Source organism: Chiloscyllium plagiosum, chromosome 34, assembly GCF_004010195.1.
Source record: "Chiloscyllium plagiosum isolate BGI_BamShark_2017 chromosome 34, ASM401019v2, whole genome shotgun sequence".
Taxonomy (NCBI): domain Eukaryota; kingdom Metazoa; phylum Chordata; class Chondrichthyes; order Orectolobiformes; family Hemiscylliidae; genus Chiloscyllium; species Chiloscyllium plagiosum.
In genome coordinates, this window is record NC_057743.1 from 36,973,823 (window position 1) to 36,995,109 (window position 21,287).

Consider the following 21,287-nt stretch of genomic DNA (forward strand, 5'->3'; position numbering starts at 1 on the left):
TGCCCTCATCAATCCTCTTTGTTACTTCTTCAAAAAACTCAATCAAGTTTGTGAGACATGATTTCCCACGCACAAAGCCATGTTGACTATCCCTAATCAGTCCTTACATTTCCAAATACATGTACATCCTGTTCCTCAGGATTCCCTCCAACAACTTGCCCACCACTGACGTCAGGCTCACTGGTCTATAATTCCCTGGCTTGTCCTTACCACCTTTCTTAAACAGTGGCACCACGTTAACCAACCTCCAGTCTTCCAGCACCTCACCTGTGACTATCGATAATACAAATATCTCAGCAAGAAGCCCAGCAATCACTTGCCTAGTTTTGCACAGAGTTCTAGGGTACATCTGATCAGGTCCTGGGAATTTATCCACTTTTATGCGTTTCAAGACATCCAGCACTTCCTCCTCTATAATATGGAAATTTTTCAAGCTGTCACCATCTACTTCCTTACAGTCTATGTCTTCCATTTCCTTCTCCACAATAAACACTGATGCAAGATACTTGTTTGGTATTTCCCCCCCCCATCTCCTGCGGCTCCACACAAAGACCGCCTTGCTGATCTTTGAGGGGCCCTATTCTCCCCCTAGTTACTCTTTTGTCCTTAATGTATTTGTAAAAACCCTTTGGACTCTCCTTAATTCTATTTGCCAAAGCTATCTCATGTCCCCATTTTGCCCTCCTGACTTCCCTCTTAAGTATACTCCTACGGATTCACTCGATCTATCCTGTCTATACCTGACATGTTTCCTTTTTTTTTCTTAACCAAACCCTCAATTTCTTTAGTCATCCAGCATTCCCTATACCTACCAGCCTTTCCTTTCACCCGAACAGAAATATACTGACTCCTGGATTCTCGTTATCTCATTTCTGAAAGCTTCCCATTTTCCAGCCGTCCCTTTACCTGCGAACATCTGCACCCAATCAGCTTTTGAAAGTTCTTGTCTAATACCGTCAAAATTAGCCTTCCTCCAATTTAGAACTTCAACTTTTTGATCTGGTCCAGCATTTTTCCATCACTATTTTAAAATTAATAGAATTACGGTCACTGGCACCAAAGTGCTCCCCCTAATAGAATTACGGTCACTGGCACCAAAGTGCTCCCCCATTGACACCTCAGTCAACTGCCCTGCTTTATTTCCCAAGAGTAGGTCAAGTTTTGCACCTTCTCCAGTAGGTACATCCACATACTGAATCAGAAAATTTTCTTGTACACACTTACATAGATAAGCTGCAGAGCTGGGCTGAGAGGTGGCAAATGGAGTTTAATGCGGACAAATGTGAGGTGATTCGGTTTGGTCGGAGTAACTGGAATGCAAAGTACTGGCTAATGGTGAGATTCTTGGTAGTGTAGATGGGCAGAGAGATCTCGGTGTCCATCTACACAGATCCTTGAAAGTTGCCACCCAGGTTGACAGGGTTGTTAAGAAGGCATACAATGTTTTAGCTTTTATTAATAGAGGGATCAAGTTCCAGAACCATGAGGTTATGCTACAGCTGTACAAAACTCTGGTGCGGCCGCACTTGGAGTACTGTGTACAGTTCTGGTCACCGCATTATAAGAAGGATGTGGAAGGTTTGGAAAGGGTGCAGAGGAGATTTACTAGGATGTTGCCTGGTATGGAGGGAAGGTCTTACGAGGAAAGGCTGAGGGACTTGAGGCTGTTTTTGTTGGAGAGAAGAAGGTTGAGAGGTGACTTAATAGAGACATAGAATCAGAGGGTTAGATAGGGTGGACAGGGAGAGCCTTTTTCCAAGTATGGTGACAGCAAGCACGAGGGGGCATAGCTTTAAATTGAGGGGTGATAGATATAGGACAGATGTCAGAGGTAGTTTCTTTACTCGGAGTAGTAAGGGTATGGAATGCTTTGCCTGCAACAGCGGTAGATTCGCCAACTTTAAGTGCATTTAAGTCGTCATTGGACAGGCATATGGATGTACATGGAATAGTGTAGGTGGGATGAGCTTCAGATTGGTATGACAGGTCGGCGCAACATCGAGGGCCGAAGGGCCTGTACTGCGCTGTACTGTTCTATGTTTAACAAATTCCTCTATATCTAAATCTTAACACTATAACAGTCCCAGTCTATGTTTGGAAAGTTAAAATCCCCTACCATAATCACCCTATTATTCTCACTGACATCTCCTTCCAAATTTATTTCTGAATTTCCTGCTGAATATTAGGGGATCTATACGATACAGTCCCAATAAGGTGATCATCCCTTTCTTATTTCTCAGTTCCACCCAATTAAATTCCTGGATATACTTCTGGGAATATCCTCCCCAGTACAGCTGTAATGCTATCGTTATGAAAAATGCCACTCCCCCTCCTCTCTCACCTCCCTTTCTATCCTTCCTTTGCATTTGTATCATGGAACATTAAGCTGCCAGCCCTGCCCATCCATGTTTCTGTTATTGCTATGATGTCCCAGTCCCATGTTCCTAGCCATGCCAGGAGTTCATCCCTTTCTATCCTTCCTTTGCATTTGTATCATGGAACATTAAGCTGCCAGCCCTGCCCATCCCTGAGCCATGTTTCTGTTATTGCTATGATGTCCCAGTCCCATGTTCCTAGCCATGCCAGGAGTTCATCTGCCTTCCCTGTTAGGCCTCTTGCATTGAAATAAATGCAGTTTAATTTATCAGTCCTACCTTGTTCTCTGCTTTGTCCCTGCCTGCCCTGACTATTTGACTCACTTCTTTTCTGAACTGTACCAGTCGCAGATTGATTTCTTTCCTCATTATCTCCCTGGGTCCCAACCCCACACCCCACACCTTATCTCCCTGGTCCCAACCCCACACCCCACACCCCCCGCCCCCCCCCTCCCCCCACACACTGAACCTCCACACACCCACCCCCCACACACATTGGTGATAGTGATCACAACTCCCTGACCTTTACTACAGTCAAGGAGAGGGATAGATATTTAATTGAGGGAGGTGGCGTTACAATCCTATTAGGCAGGAACTGGGTGCCCAGATTGGGAAGAGATGTTCTCAGAAATGCATGACTGAAATATGGAGATTATTTAGGGAGCACTTGCTGGTAGTGCTGGATGGGCAAGAAAGGGATGGTAGATTGAAGTAACCTTGGGTGACAAGGAATGTAGAACCTCTCGTCAAAAGGAAAAAGGAAGCTTACTTAAGGCTGAGGAGGCAGGGATCAGTCAGGGCTCTAGAGGGTTCCAAGGTAGCCAGGAAGGGGCTTAGAGCTAGAAAGGGCCATGAAAAAGTTTTAGTGGGTAAGACTAAGGAAATCCCCAAGGCATTCTACACTTATGTGAGGAACAAGAGAATGACCAAGGTGAGGGTAAGGCTGATTAGGGATAGTGGAGAAAACTTGTGCCTGAAGTTAGAGGAGGTCGGGGAGGTCCTTTAATGAATACTTTGCTTCAGTATTCACTACTGAGAGAGACTGGATGTTTGTGAGGATATGCTCAAACAGGTTGATGTTAAGAAGGAGGATGTGCTGAAAAGTTTGAAAAATGTAAGGGTAGATAAGTCTCCTGAGCCAGACAGGATATATCCTGGTTACTACAGTAAGGGAAGAGATTGCTGCACCTTTGGCAATGATCTTTGCGTCCTCACCGTCTATTGGAGTAATACCAGATGATTGGAGGGTGGCAAATGTTATTCCCTTATTCAAGAAAGGGTATATAGATAATTCTGGGAATTACAGACTAGTCAGTCTTACATCTGTGGTGGGTAAATTGTTGAGAGGATTCTGAGAGACAGGATTTATGATTACTTGGAAAAGTATAGTTAGATTAAAGATAGTCAGCATGTATTGTGAGGGGGAGGTCAAACCTCACCAGCCTTATTGAATTATTTAATGATCGATGACACATTAATGAAGGCAGAGCAGTGGATGTGGCGTGCATGGATTTTAGCGAGGTGTTTGATAAGGCTCCCCATGGTAGACTCATCCAGAAAGTAAGAAGGCATGGAATACAGGGAAATTTGGCTGTCTGCATACAGAATTGGCTGGCCTGTAGAAGACAGAGGGGTGATAGTAGATGGAAAGTATTCAGTCTGGAGCTCAGTGACCAGTCGTGTTCCATAGGCATCTGTTCTGGCACCTCTGCTCTTTTACTGACCCACCCTTCCACTTCCTCATCCAAGTCATTTATACATTTGCCAATGGCATGAAGGTTGGTGGAGTGGTGGGTAGTCTGGAGGGCTGTAATAGGTTGCAACGGGACATTGACAGGATGCAGAGCTGGGCTGAGAAGTGGCATGGTTGAGTTCAACCTGGAAAAGTGTGAAGTGATTCATTTTGGAAAGTCGAATTTGAATGCAGAATACAGGGTTAAAGGCAGGATTTTTGGCAGTGTGGAGGAACACAGGGATCTTGGCATCCATATCCATAGATCCCTCAAAATTGCCACCCAAGTTGATTGGTTTGTGAAGAAGGCGTATGGTGTGTTGGCTTTCATTCACAGGCGGATTGGGTTTAAGAGGTTATGTCCTGAAAAGGTTATGCCTCTGTAGAGCCCTGGTTAGACCACACTTGGAATATTTGTTCAGTTCTGGTTGCCACATTGCAGGAAGGATGTGGAAGCTTAAGAGAAGGTTCAGAGGAGATTTACCAGCATGTTGCCTGGACTGGAGGGCATGTCTTATGAAGAAGGATTGAGGGAGCTAAGGGTTTTCTCATTAGAGTGAAGAAGGGTGAGAGACTACTTGAAAGAGGTGAACAAGCTGATGAGAGGCACAGCTAGAGTGAATAGTCAGAGGCTTTTTCCCAGGGCAGAAATGATGACTGTTACAAGGGAGCATAATTTCAAGGTGATTGGAAGAAGGTTTAGGGGAGATGTCAGAGGTAGATTCTTCACACACACTGTGCTGGGGGTATGTGGAATGTATTGCCAGCGGTGGTAGTAGAGTCAGAGACATAAAGGACATTTAAGTGACTCTTGGATCGTCACATGGATGACAGTACAATGAAGGATATCTAGGTTAGTTTGATCTTAGAGTAGGATAAAAGATCGGCACAACATCAAGGGCCAAAGGGCCTGTGCAGTGCTGTACTGTTCTATTCTATGTGGAATATCCCTGTAAATTGTGCATGTTTTTAAAAATAGGTTCACAGAGCCTTGCATTTAAAACACCAAATTCAGATCATTTCAAATGATAATTAGAATGCTTATAGTAATTAGATTAAGTGTTTACAACTCTTGCCCAAAAAAACACAGGTGTACAAAACCACTGTGTTCAATGCTTTATAATTAAGCCACACCTGGAAAGACAGTCAAATAGAAAAGTTGCATTCTTATCACGTGAAAATGCAGACACCAAAAATATGGTTAAAAGTATTCAGTTATCCTAAAAGTGCCATCTTTTTTTAAAAAAAAGATGCACTTCTTGTATAATTATTGTATCATAGAAGTAAACATTACTTGTGACTTGCCCCAAAAAAGTTACATGCGCTTTTCCCAACAGCAGCCACAACACTAAACCAATACCACAACAAACAGCACAGCATCATCACAACGTCAGCTGAGAATGGAAGTTAAAAAGGTTGAACATTTTTAACGTGCGTACCTAGAGGCAGTGTTTTTATTTCTTTTCAAAATAGTTGACGCATTCAGGGGCCAGAGTGTGAGTACTTTGATACTTTACAAACATTGACTGGTCCACACAGTCAGTAAAAAGCAGGAAACCTGTTTCATCCAAAATTGTTCATCAATTCAGAAGGGATTTATCTTGCCCTGTGGGAACAGTTAGTTCACTTGGCTGGACATCTGGTTTGGAGAAAGTGAGGACTGCAGATTTCTGAGATTAGAGTCAGAGTGTGGTGCTGGAAAAGCACAGCCAGTTAGACAGCATCAGAGGAACAGGAGAGTTGATGTTTCGAGCATGAGGCAGAGTGATGCCAACAACGTGGATTCAGTTCCCACACTGGCTGAGATTATCATTGAAGGTCCCATCTTCTCCACCTCACGTGATGTGACAACCCGCTGATTAAACTGTCATCGATCATCTGTCTGTAATGAAGGAGAGCAGCCCTCTGAATTTCTGGGACTATAGCAACATTATGTACTGTACCTCTGGCTACTGTCCAATATTAAGGACAGTATCAATTTAGCGACATGGCTGTGTTGGTACAGTTACTGATTGGTACTGAAGCATGCACAGTCCTTGCGGGTTCTGTTTCACAGTATTCCCTTTGTTGATCCATTCCCCATCTGAGTTATATTCTTTCTGCTGTGAAATGAAAAATTTTCAGGTGAGCCATTTCCTTCCCATGTTCCAATAAAAAGTAAAGTCACCATGGTCTCACCAGACTGTCGGAATCGAGCATCGCAGTCTTTCTTATTAATAATCTGGTGTTGTGATTTTTTTAACTTTGCTCAACAACTCATTGATCTTCAATTCCTGCTGGTCACAGAAATAAAAAGGCATGAAGTGCAATGCTAAGTAACATTAGTCATGATAAGTGAGGAACTGATTTCTGATTTATACCTTATATCTCTGAATGTTGTACCTGGTGGAAATGCCATTTTTGTGTAAAACTGTACAATACAGGAGCAGAATTGGGCCATTTGGCCCATCAAGTCTGCTCTGCTACTCAGTCACAACTGATATGCTTCTCGAACTCATTTTCCGGCTTTCTCCCTTCAACCCTCAATTCCTCACGAATCAAGAACCTATCTATCTCTGTCTTAAATGCACTCATCATTGTGTAGCATCTTCATCACTTTGAATTTATGAAAGCAGCAATTGCCATGCACAAGATGTTCCTGTTTACATTGAAGACAGATTTCTCATTTCCCCTCCCCCCAGTCCCAATCCTCAGTTATCTCAGTCCCAACCCTCGGACTCAGCACCGCCTTCTTGACCTGCAATCTTCTTCCCGACCTCTCCGCCCCCACCCCCTCTCCGGCCTATCACCCTCACCTTAACCTCCTTCCACCTATCGCATTCCCAACGTCCGTCCCCTCCGACCTTTTATCTTAGCCTGCTTGGCACACCCTCCTCATTCCTGAAGAAAGGCTTATGCCCGAAACGTCGATTCTCCTGCTCCTTGTATGCTGCCTGACCTGCTGCGCTTTTCCAGCAACACATTTTTCAGCTCTGATCTCCAGCATCTGCGGTCCTCACTTTCTCCTATGGCCAAATGTGTCTTACAACTAGTTGCCCATCACTCTGACCAAATCTGAGCCCATCCCTTCCAATCTTTCCCTCTCCCTCCAAACGCGTACATTCTGGCAACAAAATAACTTAAAACCCTGGGAAATGGAGGGATTCCTGATGAAGGGCTTTTGCCCGAAACGTCGATTTTGCTGCTCGTCGGATGCTGCCTGAATTGCTGTGCTCTTCCAGCACCACTGATCCAGAAAACTCAGAAGACCTAATGAAGGGCAGAGGAAAAGTAATCGGGCAGATAATGGATACCATGATGCTTTTCCACCAGGACATCTAGCTTAACTGATGGGTGTGATGTGGAGATGCTTGTGTAGGATTGGGGTGGACGAAGTCAGAAGTCACGTGACACCAGATTATAGTCCTCCAGGTCTATTTGAAATCACATGCTGTCAGAGCACTGCTCCTTCGTCAGGTGATTTCAAATAAATCTGGACTATAACCTGGTGTCATGTGACTCAACTGATGGGAGAAATGAGCGGATTTCTCCATGACCATTTTGGACATCAATCTTTCATTACCCTCCCTCTAAATTCTGTAATATCCCTACTACTATTTATTTGGAGTTGAAATTCTGGTTTGGCTTTCAGTTTGTGTCCTTTTTATGGTTGATTCAAGACTAAAACCTTTACTTATTGCAATGTTTAATCCGTACAATTGTCAGGGCTTCATTTCTGGGTTTGTTCATTCTGCATTCTCACCTTTCTGATCCGATTTTGATTTTGCCTTTTTTTAATCTTATCTCGTTTTCCACACAGCTTTGATAATGTTCCTTTCCTTCTGACTTGTTATGCTTTTCGTTTAAAGCCTTTTGAATCTCTTACCACCTGTTACAGGGTTTACAGCATACAGTGCAAAGTCTGTCTAAGAATGTGAAAGCATGGACTATGTAAGGGGAAAGAGAAAAAGGAGTGTAAGGTTGAGAGCAGAGGATGTCGTGTAGGTAAAACAGGCCTCCAGTAGTTAAAGAATCGAAAATTATTCAATGGAACAAAGAAGGTTGTGAAAAGAGAAAGTACCATATGAAACATTATCAATATCTCAGACAGGGTACCTTGACAACAGTTGTTTCTAAAGGAAATTTGAAATTCTGTTTTATTGCATCCTATATCCCCTCTGTCTTAGATTGGAACAAGTGCAGAATGTCATTCTTTTTGTGATTCACTGAAATGTTTCCAATAGTTCAAACACTGTAAAGGCTAGTTTTGTTTCTGTTTCTGATTCTCTGCCATCGTGCAGACTCCTACGGATTTTTTTTTTGTTTTGAAAACTCAAGATTCTCCTCCTCCCTGTCTTGAAGATACCTGTCTGGATTCACCTCCCATTCCAAAGGCAGCCTTATCAAAATCAAATCACTTACTTGTGTGAGGCAGGGCAGCTACCAGGGGTCAGTACCCCATTTCCATTTCGGAGAGGTGGGCATGGATCAGTGCTGAACCTGATCCTCCTTTCACTTCCCCAGAGTGGGGACAAGAATGGGGAATGGCTCTGCTGGTGTGATGGCACTGTTGGCTGGTATTTTATCTTTTCCTTTGTGTGGCATGGGGGCACACTGCGGTGTTATGAAATTAATTGAACTTTGTTGGTCAATTCTCAATTTTCCAAGGACGGTGTCATTTTGATAGAATCCTGCAGACCCTCGGCTGTGTGACCACCTTGATTGCTTGAAGTAACTGGCGGCAAAATGTGGCTCATCATTTATATCGATGAGTTGGATGAGAATATAGCAGGCATGGTTAGTAAGTTTGTAGATGATGCCAAAATTGGTGGCTTAGTGGACAGCGAAGAAAGTTGTCCAGGTGTATAACAGGACTTTGATCAGTTGAGCCAACGGGGTCAAGGAGTAGCAAATGGAGTTTAAATTAGATAAGTGCAAGGTGTTGCACTTTGGTACGACAAACCAGGGCAGGACTTACACGGTTTATGGTAAGGCCTGAAGTGGTGTTGTCAAATAAAGACCGAGGAGTGCAGGTACCTAGTTCCTTGAAAGTGGCATCACAGGTAGACGGGGTGGTGAAGAAAGCGTTTGGCAGGCATGCTTTCAGCAGTCAGAGTATTCAGTACAGGAGTAGGGATGTCATGTTAGAGCTGTACAAGACAATACTGAGGCCACATTTGGTGTACTGTGTACAGTTCTGGTTGCCATGTTAAAAGAAGAATGTTATTAAACTGGAAAGGGTTCAAAAAAAAATTTACAAGGCTCTTACTGAGACTGGAGGGTTTGAATTATAAAGAGAGGCTGGATAGGCTGGGACTTTTTTCCCCTGGAGCATACGAAGGTGAGGGGTGATCTCAGAAGTTTATAAAATCATGAGAAGCATAGATAAGGTGAACAGCCAAAATCATTTCCCCAGAATATGGGAGTCCAAATCTATAGGGCATGGGTTTAAGATGAGAGGTGAAAGATTTTCACACAGAGGGTAGTGCATATGTGGAACGAGCTGCCAGAGGAAGTGGTAGAGGCAGATACAATTATAACATTTAAAAGACATTTCCACAAGTACTTGGATAGGAAAGGTTTAGAGGGATATGGGCCAAATGTTGGCAAATGGGACTAGGTCAGATCAGGATATCCAGTTGGCACAGGTGAGTTGGACTAAAGGGTCTGTTTCCATGATGTATACACCTCTACGACTCCAAGGCATTTGTTAAATCAACATGTTAAAGAAATATGATGTCGCTTGTCAGTACAAAGAGAACTTGGTGCATTCAGCCAGTCCCAAGGGAATATAGTTGTCAGCTGTTCCGATGATGCTGGTTGTGAAGCAGCAAGAGCCCTGTGAGGGCTTGAATAGAGAAGATCCTCATTCGGGCGCTCCCATATCAAAACACTAATGTCTCTGAGGCTGGGTGTGGAAACATTGAGAAATGTTCCTGATGGATTGATTGTTGGCATTTATGCCAAGAGTTGTATCCACTGTGTTTGTTCCATCCTTTCTGTAGATTATTTCTCCTTGAAGTCTGGAAGCCGACCGTCTTCACCCTCGATATCGCCAACTCCATCAGTGGCAGGATCGGTAACATCCAGTTCCGGCTCCTTGCATCACCGGCGTCCCCTCATCAGCCCTGCACGCCTCAACCTCACGGGACAAAGACTCAAATTGTTCACAGAGTGTGTCGCCATCCAACAGAGCCCAGGAAAGTTAATCCGTAAAGCCTGGCCTTCTCCAAACGTGTCAGACACAAACGTTTCCAGTAATGTTCTACAGCAGGATGTGACCCATGTCTCTTCTCATAGTCACAGTATGTACTTCATTTGTTAAACCCTGACACTTCTGCCTTTCAAAATTCAATGTACGTGAGGGTGAACCTCCTCATTTTGTTGGTCATACAACACAGAAACAGGCCCTTCAGCTCCCTCATCCTTTCATTTTACCAGAACATTTTTGTGAATGCAAAAGGGGTTTTGTTAAAAGTAACAATGGTAGGAGGTTCACCCCACTTTTTATGTCATACCTGAGCAAAGAGTTCACACTCAAGGGCAACAGTAACACAGTGGTAATGCCACTGGACTAATAATCCAGACCTTCAGACTATTGTTTTGGGAATCATAGTTAAAATCCCACAATGGCAGCTAGTGGAGTTTAAAATTCAATAAACAGAAATCTCAAATTGAAAGATGGTGACCACAAAACTATCACCAATTGTTGTGAAAATGCATCTGGTTTACTAATGTCCCTTTAGGGGAGGAAATCTGTCCTCTTTACCCAGCCTGGCCTCCATGTAATGCCAGAATCGTAACAATGTGGTTGACACTTAATTACCCTCAGAAGTGGTCTAGAAAGTCGTTCCGTTCAAGGGCAATTAGGGTTGGGCAACAAATGCTGGTGATGATGCCCATGTCCTATGAAAGAACGTTTTTATTTGAAATTCCAAGTGGGATGTGTGAACCACATAATTTGGCTATCAGTTGAATCGGAGAAGCCGTCAGGTTGTCCTATAGTCATAGTTAGCAATCCCATTGGAAATAATGGCCCAGACCTGACAATTGTATTGTGTAGAATCTTCTTGGAGCCATTATAAAGCTACCTGGCCTAATAATTTGATTTTTTTTGTATTAAATTTGTTGTTGCATTTAGCCATAATGAGATAATTGTAACTCTTCAAATTGTGCAGGAATGGTGACTTGGAAGAATTCTTTCAGTGGGGATTCTAAAACTTTCAGCCTGAGGAAGTTTTAGAATGTATTTTCTCTGCAGAGTGGATTTACATTTACCACCCCCACACTCCCTTCCATCCTCCCAGCTGCCATTCCCCCAGTTCCAAACAGCAGAACTGATGTGCAGAGTTGTTAGGGGATTTTAGGCGTGTCAATGAAGTTCTGGCTTTTTGAGTGTAAAAGTATGCTACTTCAAGTTTCCCAAACCCAGAAGATGTGACACTTGCCAAATGTTCTCTCGCTCTGTCTTAGTCATCAGGGTGATCATTGTGGCCTGACTTCAGGAAATTCATACTGGTCCAGTAAAATTTCATTAAAATTGAACTGAGCTGTTCATATTTCAATTTTAATTTGACAGCCTGGCTGATGTTTCCAAATTGCTATGATGTGAAGCTCTCTATGTAGAATCTAGCAGAACAGAAGGGGTTTGTTCAGCCCATTTAACAAGGTGATGAATGAGCAAATGGACTAGCCCTAACTCCACCCCCCGCAACTGTTGTTCCCCCCCAAAGCCCTTCTGCAACTTCCCCTTTCATTCCCTTTTGAAAGGTACAATTTATTCCATTCCCACTATCCTTTCAAAGAGTGCATTCCAGGTCACAGCCATCAAGTTATGGAGGTCGGGAAAAGAGCCATTTAAGCCATCAAGATTGGTTGGTTATCTTGACGCATTGTTATCATGACTTTCTTCCTGTTATCTCTGACACTTGTACAAATCACCTTAAATTCCGAAGTGTCTGCTTGTGAACTCTTCTCCGATTGGAAGAAAATTTCTTCTCAAAACTCCTTGGAATCTCAAGCAGTTCTGTCAGATCCCGTACAGCTTGCAAAGCCTCTGTTCAGAAACGATCCATTAATCATTCTGTAAACTAATTCACTGGATAGATCTTCGCCTGCCTGCTGCAGCTATTTTACAAAGTAACCTTTTGCTGTGACCCCGAAATATTCTTGCAATATTGTTGAGACCTCTTTTGGCATACTGTGTTCAACTCTGGTCTTCCTGCTATAACAAGGATATTGTGAAACTTGAAAGAGTTCAAAAAAGATTTACAAGGATGTTGCTGGAGCTGGAGGGCTTGGGCTTTAGGGAGAGGCTAAATAGGCTGGGGCTGTTTTTTCCTGGAGCATTGGAGGCTGAGGGGTGATCTTAGAGGTTGACAAAATCATGAGAGGCGTGGATAGGATAAATAGTCAAATTCTTTTCCCCAGGTTAGGGGAGTCCAAAACTAGAGGGCATAGGTTTATGGTGAGAGGGGAAAGATTTAAAAGGGATCTGAGGGGCAGCTTTTTCACACACTGGGTGGTGCGTGTATGGAACAAGCTGCCAAAGGAAGTGATGGAGACTGGTAACAATTATAACATCTAAAAGGCATCTGGATGGGTACACCAATAGGAATGGTTCAGAGAAATATGGACCAAATGCTGGCAAATGGGACTAGATTAAGTTCGAATATCTGGTCAGCACAGGTGAATTGTACTGAAAGATCTGTTTCCATGCTGTACAACTCTGACTATTTATTCGTGTCCTTTCTCAAAGCCGCTTCCAGCAAAGTCAAAATTAAAATGTAGATCTGAAGCTTTTAAATGTGTTTATCAGATTTGAGTGTTGTTTTGTCTTTTTGCCAGCAATTCCTTTTATTTTTAATTTATAATTATGCTCTCTTCAATTTTATGAGCCGCCCTATAATTTCTGTGACCTGTTGGAGGGAAGGTAGTGGCTCCCTTCTATTGAACTTCAACAACACTGCAGGAACAAGTGAGAAATCGTATAATTACTTTTTTCAGCACTAATTAGGTGTCTTATACAACATTGAAATTCTGCCAATGCTGATAAACTAAAGCAATAAATCTTGGAGGTACTCGGCAAATCAGGCAGCATCCGTAAAGAGTCAAACAGAGTTTATGTTTTAAGTCAATGATCTTTCATCGGAGCTGGACACTGTTGGAGAGGAAGGACATTAGGGCCTGAAAGGTAAAGTTGTCATAGTCCCAGCAATCCATAGGCTCCCCTCTAATGATTGACAATGAGTTTAACCCAAGGGATAGCATATCTCAGGAGAAGGGAGAGATTGAGAATGCAGCACCTTGCTAGTGACCTCAGCCGGTGTGAGAATTGAACCCACGCTGTTGGTATCAGTCTGCCATTTTGCATCACACACCGACCAACCAACAAAAGGAAAGATCCTTGAGTGGAGAGAACGCAGGAGGTTTCCGTTTAGCCCTCCAAGTATTAGAGGAGACCACAGTAAGCAGTGAGCACTGTACACTCTATTTAATGAAATACAAGTGAAAAGCTGGAAGGAGTGATTGGGCCCTGGAGGGTCAGTACAAACAGAGGTGTTCCCCCTCTGTCCCCAACCATGGACTGCAGCAGTTCACCACTACCTTCTCTAGGGAGATTAGAGCAAGGAAACAGGCACAGATGCTCATAATTGCTGACCAAATGCTTTTTAAAAAGTGCTGTGCTTACAAGGCAATGTCGTGAGGGAAGGTGAGCTGCAAAGAGTGGAATGGGGTAGGTCAACATAATGATACTGAAGGGGAGTGATGACTAAGATGGTTAAGTTAAACTTAAGATGGCAGAGTACAATGTTTTGAATCTGGCAGCTGATGGGATGGAAGGTGAGGTTAAGGAGGCCGCTGTCATAGTTCCAGTGGGGAGGGGAAGAGGTGAGAAGGGAAATGGGGCAAACATGTTTGAGAGGAGGAGAATTCCAGTTGAAGAAAAAGGAAGAGCTTGTTGGAAGCTTTGGAATGCAAGATAACAACATCAGCAGCGATGTGACAGAAGCTGAAAGGCTCAGTGCAAGGGAACTGTTTTGTACTTTACAATTCCAGGAGAAGAGCTGCACTAGTTTAAAATAAGGCTGTATCTTTACTGGGAAGAAACCCCCATTATTCAGCAGCACCGCTGTTGTAGACTTTGCGCACTTTGCACTAAAACTAATTGAATGCAGACAAAAGATTGGTGGAGGGGTCAAGTGTAAGAGAGTGCCTCATAGAATCATAGAGATATACAGCATGGTCCAACCCGTCCATGCCGACCAGATATCCCAACGCAATCTAGTCCCACCTGCCAACACCCAGCCCATATCCCTGCAAACCCTTCCTATTCATATACCCATCTAAATGCCTCTTAAATGTTGCAATTGTACCAGCCTCCTCCACTTCCTCTGGCAGGTCATTCCATATGCATACCACCCTCTGTGTGAAAACGTTGTCCCGTAGGTCTCTTTTATATCTATCCCCTCTCACCCTAAACCTATGCCCTCTAGTTCTGGACTCCCCAACCCCAAGGAAAAGATTTTGCCTATTTACCCTATCCATGACCCTCATAATTTTGTAAACCTCTATAAGGTCACCCCTCAGCCTCCGATGCTCCAGGGAAAACAGCCCCAGCCTATTCAGCTTCTCCCTATAGCTCAAATCCTCCCACCTGGCAACTTGAACCCTTTCAAGTTTCACAACATCTTTCTGATAGGAAGGAGACCAGAATTGCATGCAATATTCCAACAGTGGCCTAACCAATGTTGTGTACAGCCGCAACATGACCACCCAACCCCTGTACTCAATACTCTGACCAATAAAGGAAAGCATACCAAACGCTGCCTTCACTATCCTATCTACCTGCGACTCCACTTTCAAGGAGCTATGAACCTGCACTCCAAGGTCTCTTTGTTCAGCAACACTCCCTAGGACCTTACCATTAAGTGTATAAGTCCTGCTAAGATTTGCTTTCCCAAAATGCAGCACCTCGCATTCATCTGAATTAAACTCTATCTGCCACTTCTCAGCCCACTGGCCCATATGGCCAAGATTCTGTTGTAATCTGAGGTAACCCTCTTCGCTGTCCACTACACCTCCAATTTTGGTATCATCTGCAAACTTACTAACCGTACCTCTTATGCTCGCAGCCAAATCATTTATGTAAATGACAAAAAGTAGAGGACCCAGGACCGATCCTTGTGGTACTCCACTGGTCACAGGTCTCCGGTCTGAAAAACAACCCTCCACCACCACCCTCTGTCTTCTACCTTTGAGCCAGTTCTGTATCCAAATGGCTAGTTCTCCCTGTATTCCGTGAGATCTAACCTTGCTAATCAGTCTCCCATGGGGAACCTTGTCGAACGCCTTACTGAAATCCATATAGATCACGTCTACCACTCTGCCCTCATCAGTCCTCTTTGTTACTTCTTCAAGAAACTCAATCAAGTTTCTGAGACATGATTTCTCACGCACAAAGCCATGTTGACTATCCCTAATCAGTCCTTGCCTTTCCAAATAAACACACATCCTGTCCCACAGGATTCCCTCCAACAACCTGCCCAGCACTGACATCAGGCTCACTGGTCTATGGATCCCTGGCTTGTCCTTACCACCTTTCTTAAACAGTGGCACCACGTTAGTCAGCCTCCAGTCTTCCGGCACCTCACCTGTGACTATCAGTGATACAAATATCTCAGCAAGAGGCCCAGAAATCACTTCTCTAACTTCCCACAGAGTTCCAGCGTACACCTGATCGGGTCCTGGGGATTTATCCACTTTTATGCGTTTCAAGACATCCATCACTTCTTCCTCTGTAATCTGGACATTTTGCAAGATGTCACCATCTATTTTCCTACAGTCTATATCTTCCATATCCTTTTCCACAGTAAATACTGATGCAAAGTATCGCCTTGCTGATCTTTGAGGGGCCCTATTCACTCCCTAGTTACCCTTTTGTCCTTGATGTATTTATAAAAACTCTTTGGATTCTCCTTAATTCTATTTGCCAAAGCTATCTCATGTCCCCTTTTGCCCTCCTGATTTCCCTCTTAAGTATACTCCTACTTCCTTTATACTCTTCAAAGGATTCACTTGATCTATACCTTAAATATGTTTCCTTCCTTTTCTTAACCAAACCTCAATTTTGTTAGTCATCCAGCATTCCCTATACCCACCAGCCTTTCCTTTCACCCTAACAGGAATATACTTTCTCAGGAATATACTTTCTCTGGATTCTCGTTATCTCATTTCTGAAAGCTTCCCATTTTCCAGCCATTCCTTAACCTGCGAACATCTGCCTCCAATCAGCTTTTGAAAGTTCTTGCCTAATACCGTCAAAATTGGCCTTTCTCCAATTTAGGACTTCAACTTTTAGATCTGGTCTATCCTTTTCCATCATTATTTTAAATCTAATAGAATTATTGTCGCTGGCCCCAAAGTGCTCCCCCACTGACACCTCAGTCACCTGCCCTGCCTTATTTCCCAAGAGTAAGTCAAGTTATGCACCTTCTCTAGTAGGTACATCCACATACTGAATCAGAAAAGTTTCTTGTACACACTTAACAAATTCCTCTCCATCTAAACCCTTAACGCTATAGCAGTCCCAGTCTATGTTTGGAAAGTTAAAATTCCCTACCATAACCACCCTATTATTCTTACAGATAGCTGAGATCTCCTTACAAGTTTGTTTCTCAATTTCCGTCTAACTATTAGGGGGTCTGTAATACAATCCCAATAAGGTGATTGTCCCTTTCTTATTTCTCAGTTCCAACCAAATAACTTCCCTGGATGTATTTCTGAAAATATTCTCCCTCAGCACCGCTGTAATGCTGTCCCTCATCAAAAATGCCACTCCCCTCCTCTCTTGCCTCCCTTTCTATCCTTCCTGCAGCATTTGTATCCATCACATAATACAACCTCCAGCCTCTAAGACACCATTGAACTCCATCTAAGTTGTTTGGCTGTGATTCTCCTCTGTCCTTTGCAATGAGGCTGGAACTTGGTAAGGGAGAAGGTTGATGAAGTGGGATTAGGTTCTGAAGGCCCACGTCATCCCACCCTCTGAGGACTATTCTCTCACCACTCCTGGCCAGTCTGTAACCCCCTTGGGTTTGTTTGAACCTTTACAAACCCAAAAGCTGCTATTTCAGGAAGCAGCATCTATTTCTTGCATTAGTGGGGTAAGTCGCTGTACTTCAACCACATTAAAATCCTCCTCCTCAAACCCCATTTCCACACCTGCCCACCACATCACCTTGAGTAATTGAGTTGCTTCATTTTTCAATGTGAGCTGAACTTGACGGAGTTTAATGCAGTTTCTGAGACATAAACGCACAAAATTGAAACTTTATTGCTGGAACAGCACAGCAGGTCTTCAGGAAACTGATAAACGCACAAAACACAGGATACATTCTCTATGTGCATGCGTCATTCAGCTGTAGAATGAGGAATGACTATGCTGGGAATACAATACTTTTTTAAATTTCTACCATGCTGTACAAAGCATTGAGTATCTTGGGATGGGGATAGAGTGAGATGGAGCTGCGTGTGGCAGGACATTTCTTTTTCACTAGACCTTAGGAAATGTTCCTTAGTGAAGTACAGTCCGATTGATGTAACAGCCAGCCTTTGTGGCCTCTGTGCTTCACTATCCCATTTAGTCCACCTCTTAGTGGGTGCTCAGAACTTAGGATCGAGTGCTCTTTCTGTATTGGATCCACACAATGACCAGAAGCTCAATCACCCTCATCCTCACCACATCAGCCAGACTCGAGTGTGGGAGCTGGGGGAGTGCCAGAGCCATGAGGATAACTCACATTGCCACCCAGTAAATAATGCAGTTTCTGTATTTCCTCCAGGATTTGAAACACAAGTCAAAGTATATAAACCCCCTCTTCTAATAGTGAAATAAAGTAAAAAACTGTGGGTGCTGGAGATCTGAAACAAAATTAGAAATCACTGGAGAAATTTGGCAGGTTTGGCAACATCTGTGGGAAGAAAGCACAGTTAATAGTTCAAGGCTGGTGAATAATCTTTATTAGAGTCCTCCATTATTGTTAGCTACTCAGTAACATATTTTTCCCATTGAGGCTTCAGTCTATCTGTAGGATTATTTCCTTCCTGACTGTTTTACTAACTGAGGGTTTTAGCTAGAAGGTGATTGACATTGATTTCAGGGAAAGGAAGTTGAGAATTTTGACCAGGGTAGGCTTATCTCCAAAATATTCCATCAGACGTTTACAGGAACTGGATTGAGAAAGATCAGATTGCCTTGTTGTTCTGTTCTGTTCTGTGCGAGGGATCCCACAGTGGTGGTGTAACACCTGGCACTGACAGTGATACTCCGACCGGAAAAGAGAAAATTAGCAGCAAGAGGAAGTGAAGACCATCTTCAGGGATTAATCAGACAAAAGCTTTACCCTGCAGATTTAAATAGTCATTAAACAGCTCTATCTCTGAGTGACAGTGCACAGAAATGATGAGTTCTTAACCCTGGGCATGGTGAGATTTCCATTTGGTTTAAGAAAAAGGAATTCAGCATAAAAATCACAGTGATTTAATATTTCACTTGAAGTCTTTTGGAAAAAGCTCCAAATATTAGAACTTTATGCAAATACAAAGAAGTGACTAAGTTGTATAATAAGATGGTAAGGAATTACAACTTAGAGTGATTGTGTTTTATTAGAAATCTGAGGAAACATGAAAAGAGCTGCCTTTCTCCGAACAATAGAAACTCAGTACTGAAGGAGCACAGCACTGAGCCATTGAACCAAGGCTCCAATGCCCCCTTCAAGTGGATGGTAAAGATCCCACATCACTATTTCGAACATTAGCAGGGGAGTTTACCCCAGTGTCTGGATTGATATTTATTCCTCTATCAGCATCGCAAAAAAACCCCAAATAATCCAATTGTTATCATTTTGTTGTTTGAAGGCGCTTGCTTTTCTCTTTCTGATCGCCAGCAGCTCTCTGTCTCCAATTTGCTTTGACGGTGTATCTCCTGCTAGAGTGCTCAAACAGGAAGTCAGTGCAGTTGATGTTGCTGTCCTGTTCCATATCACAGTGTGCCTGTTGCTGTCTCGCCCAACCTACCCCTGCCCTTTCCTCACTCCTCATCCTCTTCACCATGACCCATCCTCCACTTCCCTCATCCTTGAACTTTGGTTGTTGCATCACTGATTTCATAACTTTAGACCGAGTGGTTCCAATGAAAATTGAAACATGAGGACATATTTTCCAATTCAAAACTATTGCATCTTAACTGTGCGGCTAGCTTGTGCACTGGATGCGGCCCGTGCAGTTGCTATAGGCAAACGCAGCCTTGCTTCTAGCTTTCATTCTAAAAATGCTGATCCCTTGCAAAGGCGACCGAATTATAGAATCAAACAGTGCAAAAGAGACTCTTTAGCCCATCGCATCTGCACCTGTAAAATGTTCTGGCTTTGCCAGGACAATCCCAGTTTGAAATTATAATTTAGTTAATTAAATGTCCCAATGACCTGGCAATTTCCTAAAAGTAGTTCAATGATCCAATTTTGACCTTTTCCCCCAAGTAAACCCCAAAGGGATGGGGGAGAGGAAGGCTTTTGAAATTTTGTTTTTCTCTTCTTAGGCACCCACCACCCCTCAGACTAGATCGTTTCAGTCAAGGGAAATGTCGCAATCATTTGGGCGCTTGTGACTCCCTTGTTTGAGTCAGTTGATGGAATAAGGTCACCAATGCTCAAAGGCCTTATCCTGCAACATGTCATCTTCCTTCTTTAACCAGCCCTCCCCCCAGTTTCCTGTCTCTACTTGCCCAATATTTCACTCACTCACCTTACCATGATTCCCCACCATGCTGCATTGTACTCTCTGAGCTTGCGTCTTGTCCCTTTCCTTTCCCTGTTCCCTCAGCCTGTGAATGCACAGCCTGAATAAAGTTGATTCTCATGAGGCGCTACAAGAATAAACGTCACTTGTAGTTTATCCTGAGTTAGTATCTTCCAGTGCATCTCTGCTCCCTATCTCTCTTGATCTACACAATTCCTACAAATTCTCCTCTAATTCTGAGCAAGGTGAGGCAGTGACCTAGTGGTATTATCACTGGATTGTTAATCCAGAGACCTGGGTAATGTTCTGGGGACCTAGATTCAAATCCCACCTAAATACGATTTTTTTTTTATTTAAAATCTGGAAATAAGAGTCTAATGATGACCATGAATCCACTGACAATTGTCAAAAAAACCCATCAGGTTCAATTATGTCCTTTTGAGAAGGAAACTGCCATCCTTACCTGGTCAAGCCTACATGTGACTCCAGACCCACAGGAATGTGGTTGACTCTTAACTGCCCTTTGGAGAATTAGGGATGGGTATTAAATGCTGGCCCAGCCAGCGGCTCCCTCATCGCATGAATGAATAAAGAAAAAAGAATTGTAATCACCGCCATTGGTAGCCATGCCTTTAGCTGCTAGCTCTGAAGTATCTTTTCTAAGCTGTCGTTCTCCCTCACTCTTCTCCCCTGTCACAATCCTTGGAAACCTGCCTCTTTGACCAAGCTTTTGTCCATCTACCCTAATGGTTGCATATGGGGCTCAATCTCACATTTTCTATTATACTTTCCTGTTTAATGCCATGGGATGCTTTACTATGTTTTAAGATCTTCATTAAATACAAGTGACTGTTGTTTCGCAAAGAACTTCAACAGTGTAGATTTTGATCTCTTTTTGTAATTAATTGGTCTTCAATGAGATGGACAGCTAATATCCAAACAAGATTCTCAATCGATTAAAGCAACTGAAACAAAGGTAACCTTCATTCAAATGTAATCTTGAAATACATTTGATTCAGTCTCCATCTAAAATTCTAGCATTCTAGCAATCTAAAATTGAGCTGCTTGACGGAGCTGTTAAGCTAGTAAGATAACTTTATTTGTGGATTGACATGAAAAGGAAATTTCCAAGATGTTTCTAAGCTAGTAACAGGATTTATGGCACAAGTTGAAAGCAAACCAAAATGGGATATCTGTGTTGGCACTAATTTTTTAATAATTGCTGTTGTCAGTGTCTTTGATTAATGGGAATAGGTCTGTATTTGTTAGTAAAATGTCCTGAAGCTATAATTAATATGTTAATCACGTGTGGAACTGGTACCAGTAAAATGTTAGCCTTTTTTCCCCCTTCCCACATCTTATACTTTGGTTTTTTTGCTTCTCTTGAGTTTTGCTTCTTTGAC

General features: G+C 43.0%; 1 protein-coding gene across 4 annotated transcripts in view; it reads left to right on the forward strand.

Moving 5' to 3' along the window:
• tmem201 (transmembrane protein 201) overlaps positions 1–21,287 on the forward strand; it is a 167,675-nt gene that overhangs the window by 128,790 nt on the left and 17,598 nt on the right. For 3 of the 4 annotated variants that reach the window (XM_043676178.1, XM_043676179.1, XM_043676181.1), the window contains one exon: positions 10,092–10,391. The exons of the other annotated variant lie outside the window; for it this stretch is intronic. In XM_043676178.1, the coding sequence (XP_043532113.1) occupies positions 10,092–10,391 (300 nt within the window). The remainder of the gene's footprint in view (positions 1–10,091; positions 10,392–21,287) is intronic. 4 annotated transcript variants of the gene reach the window in all.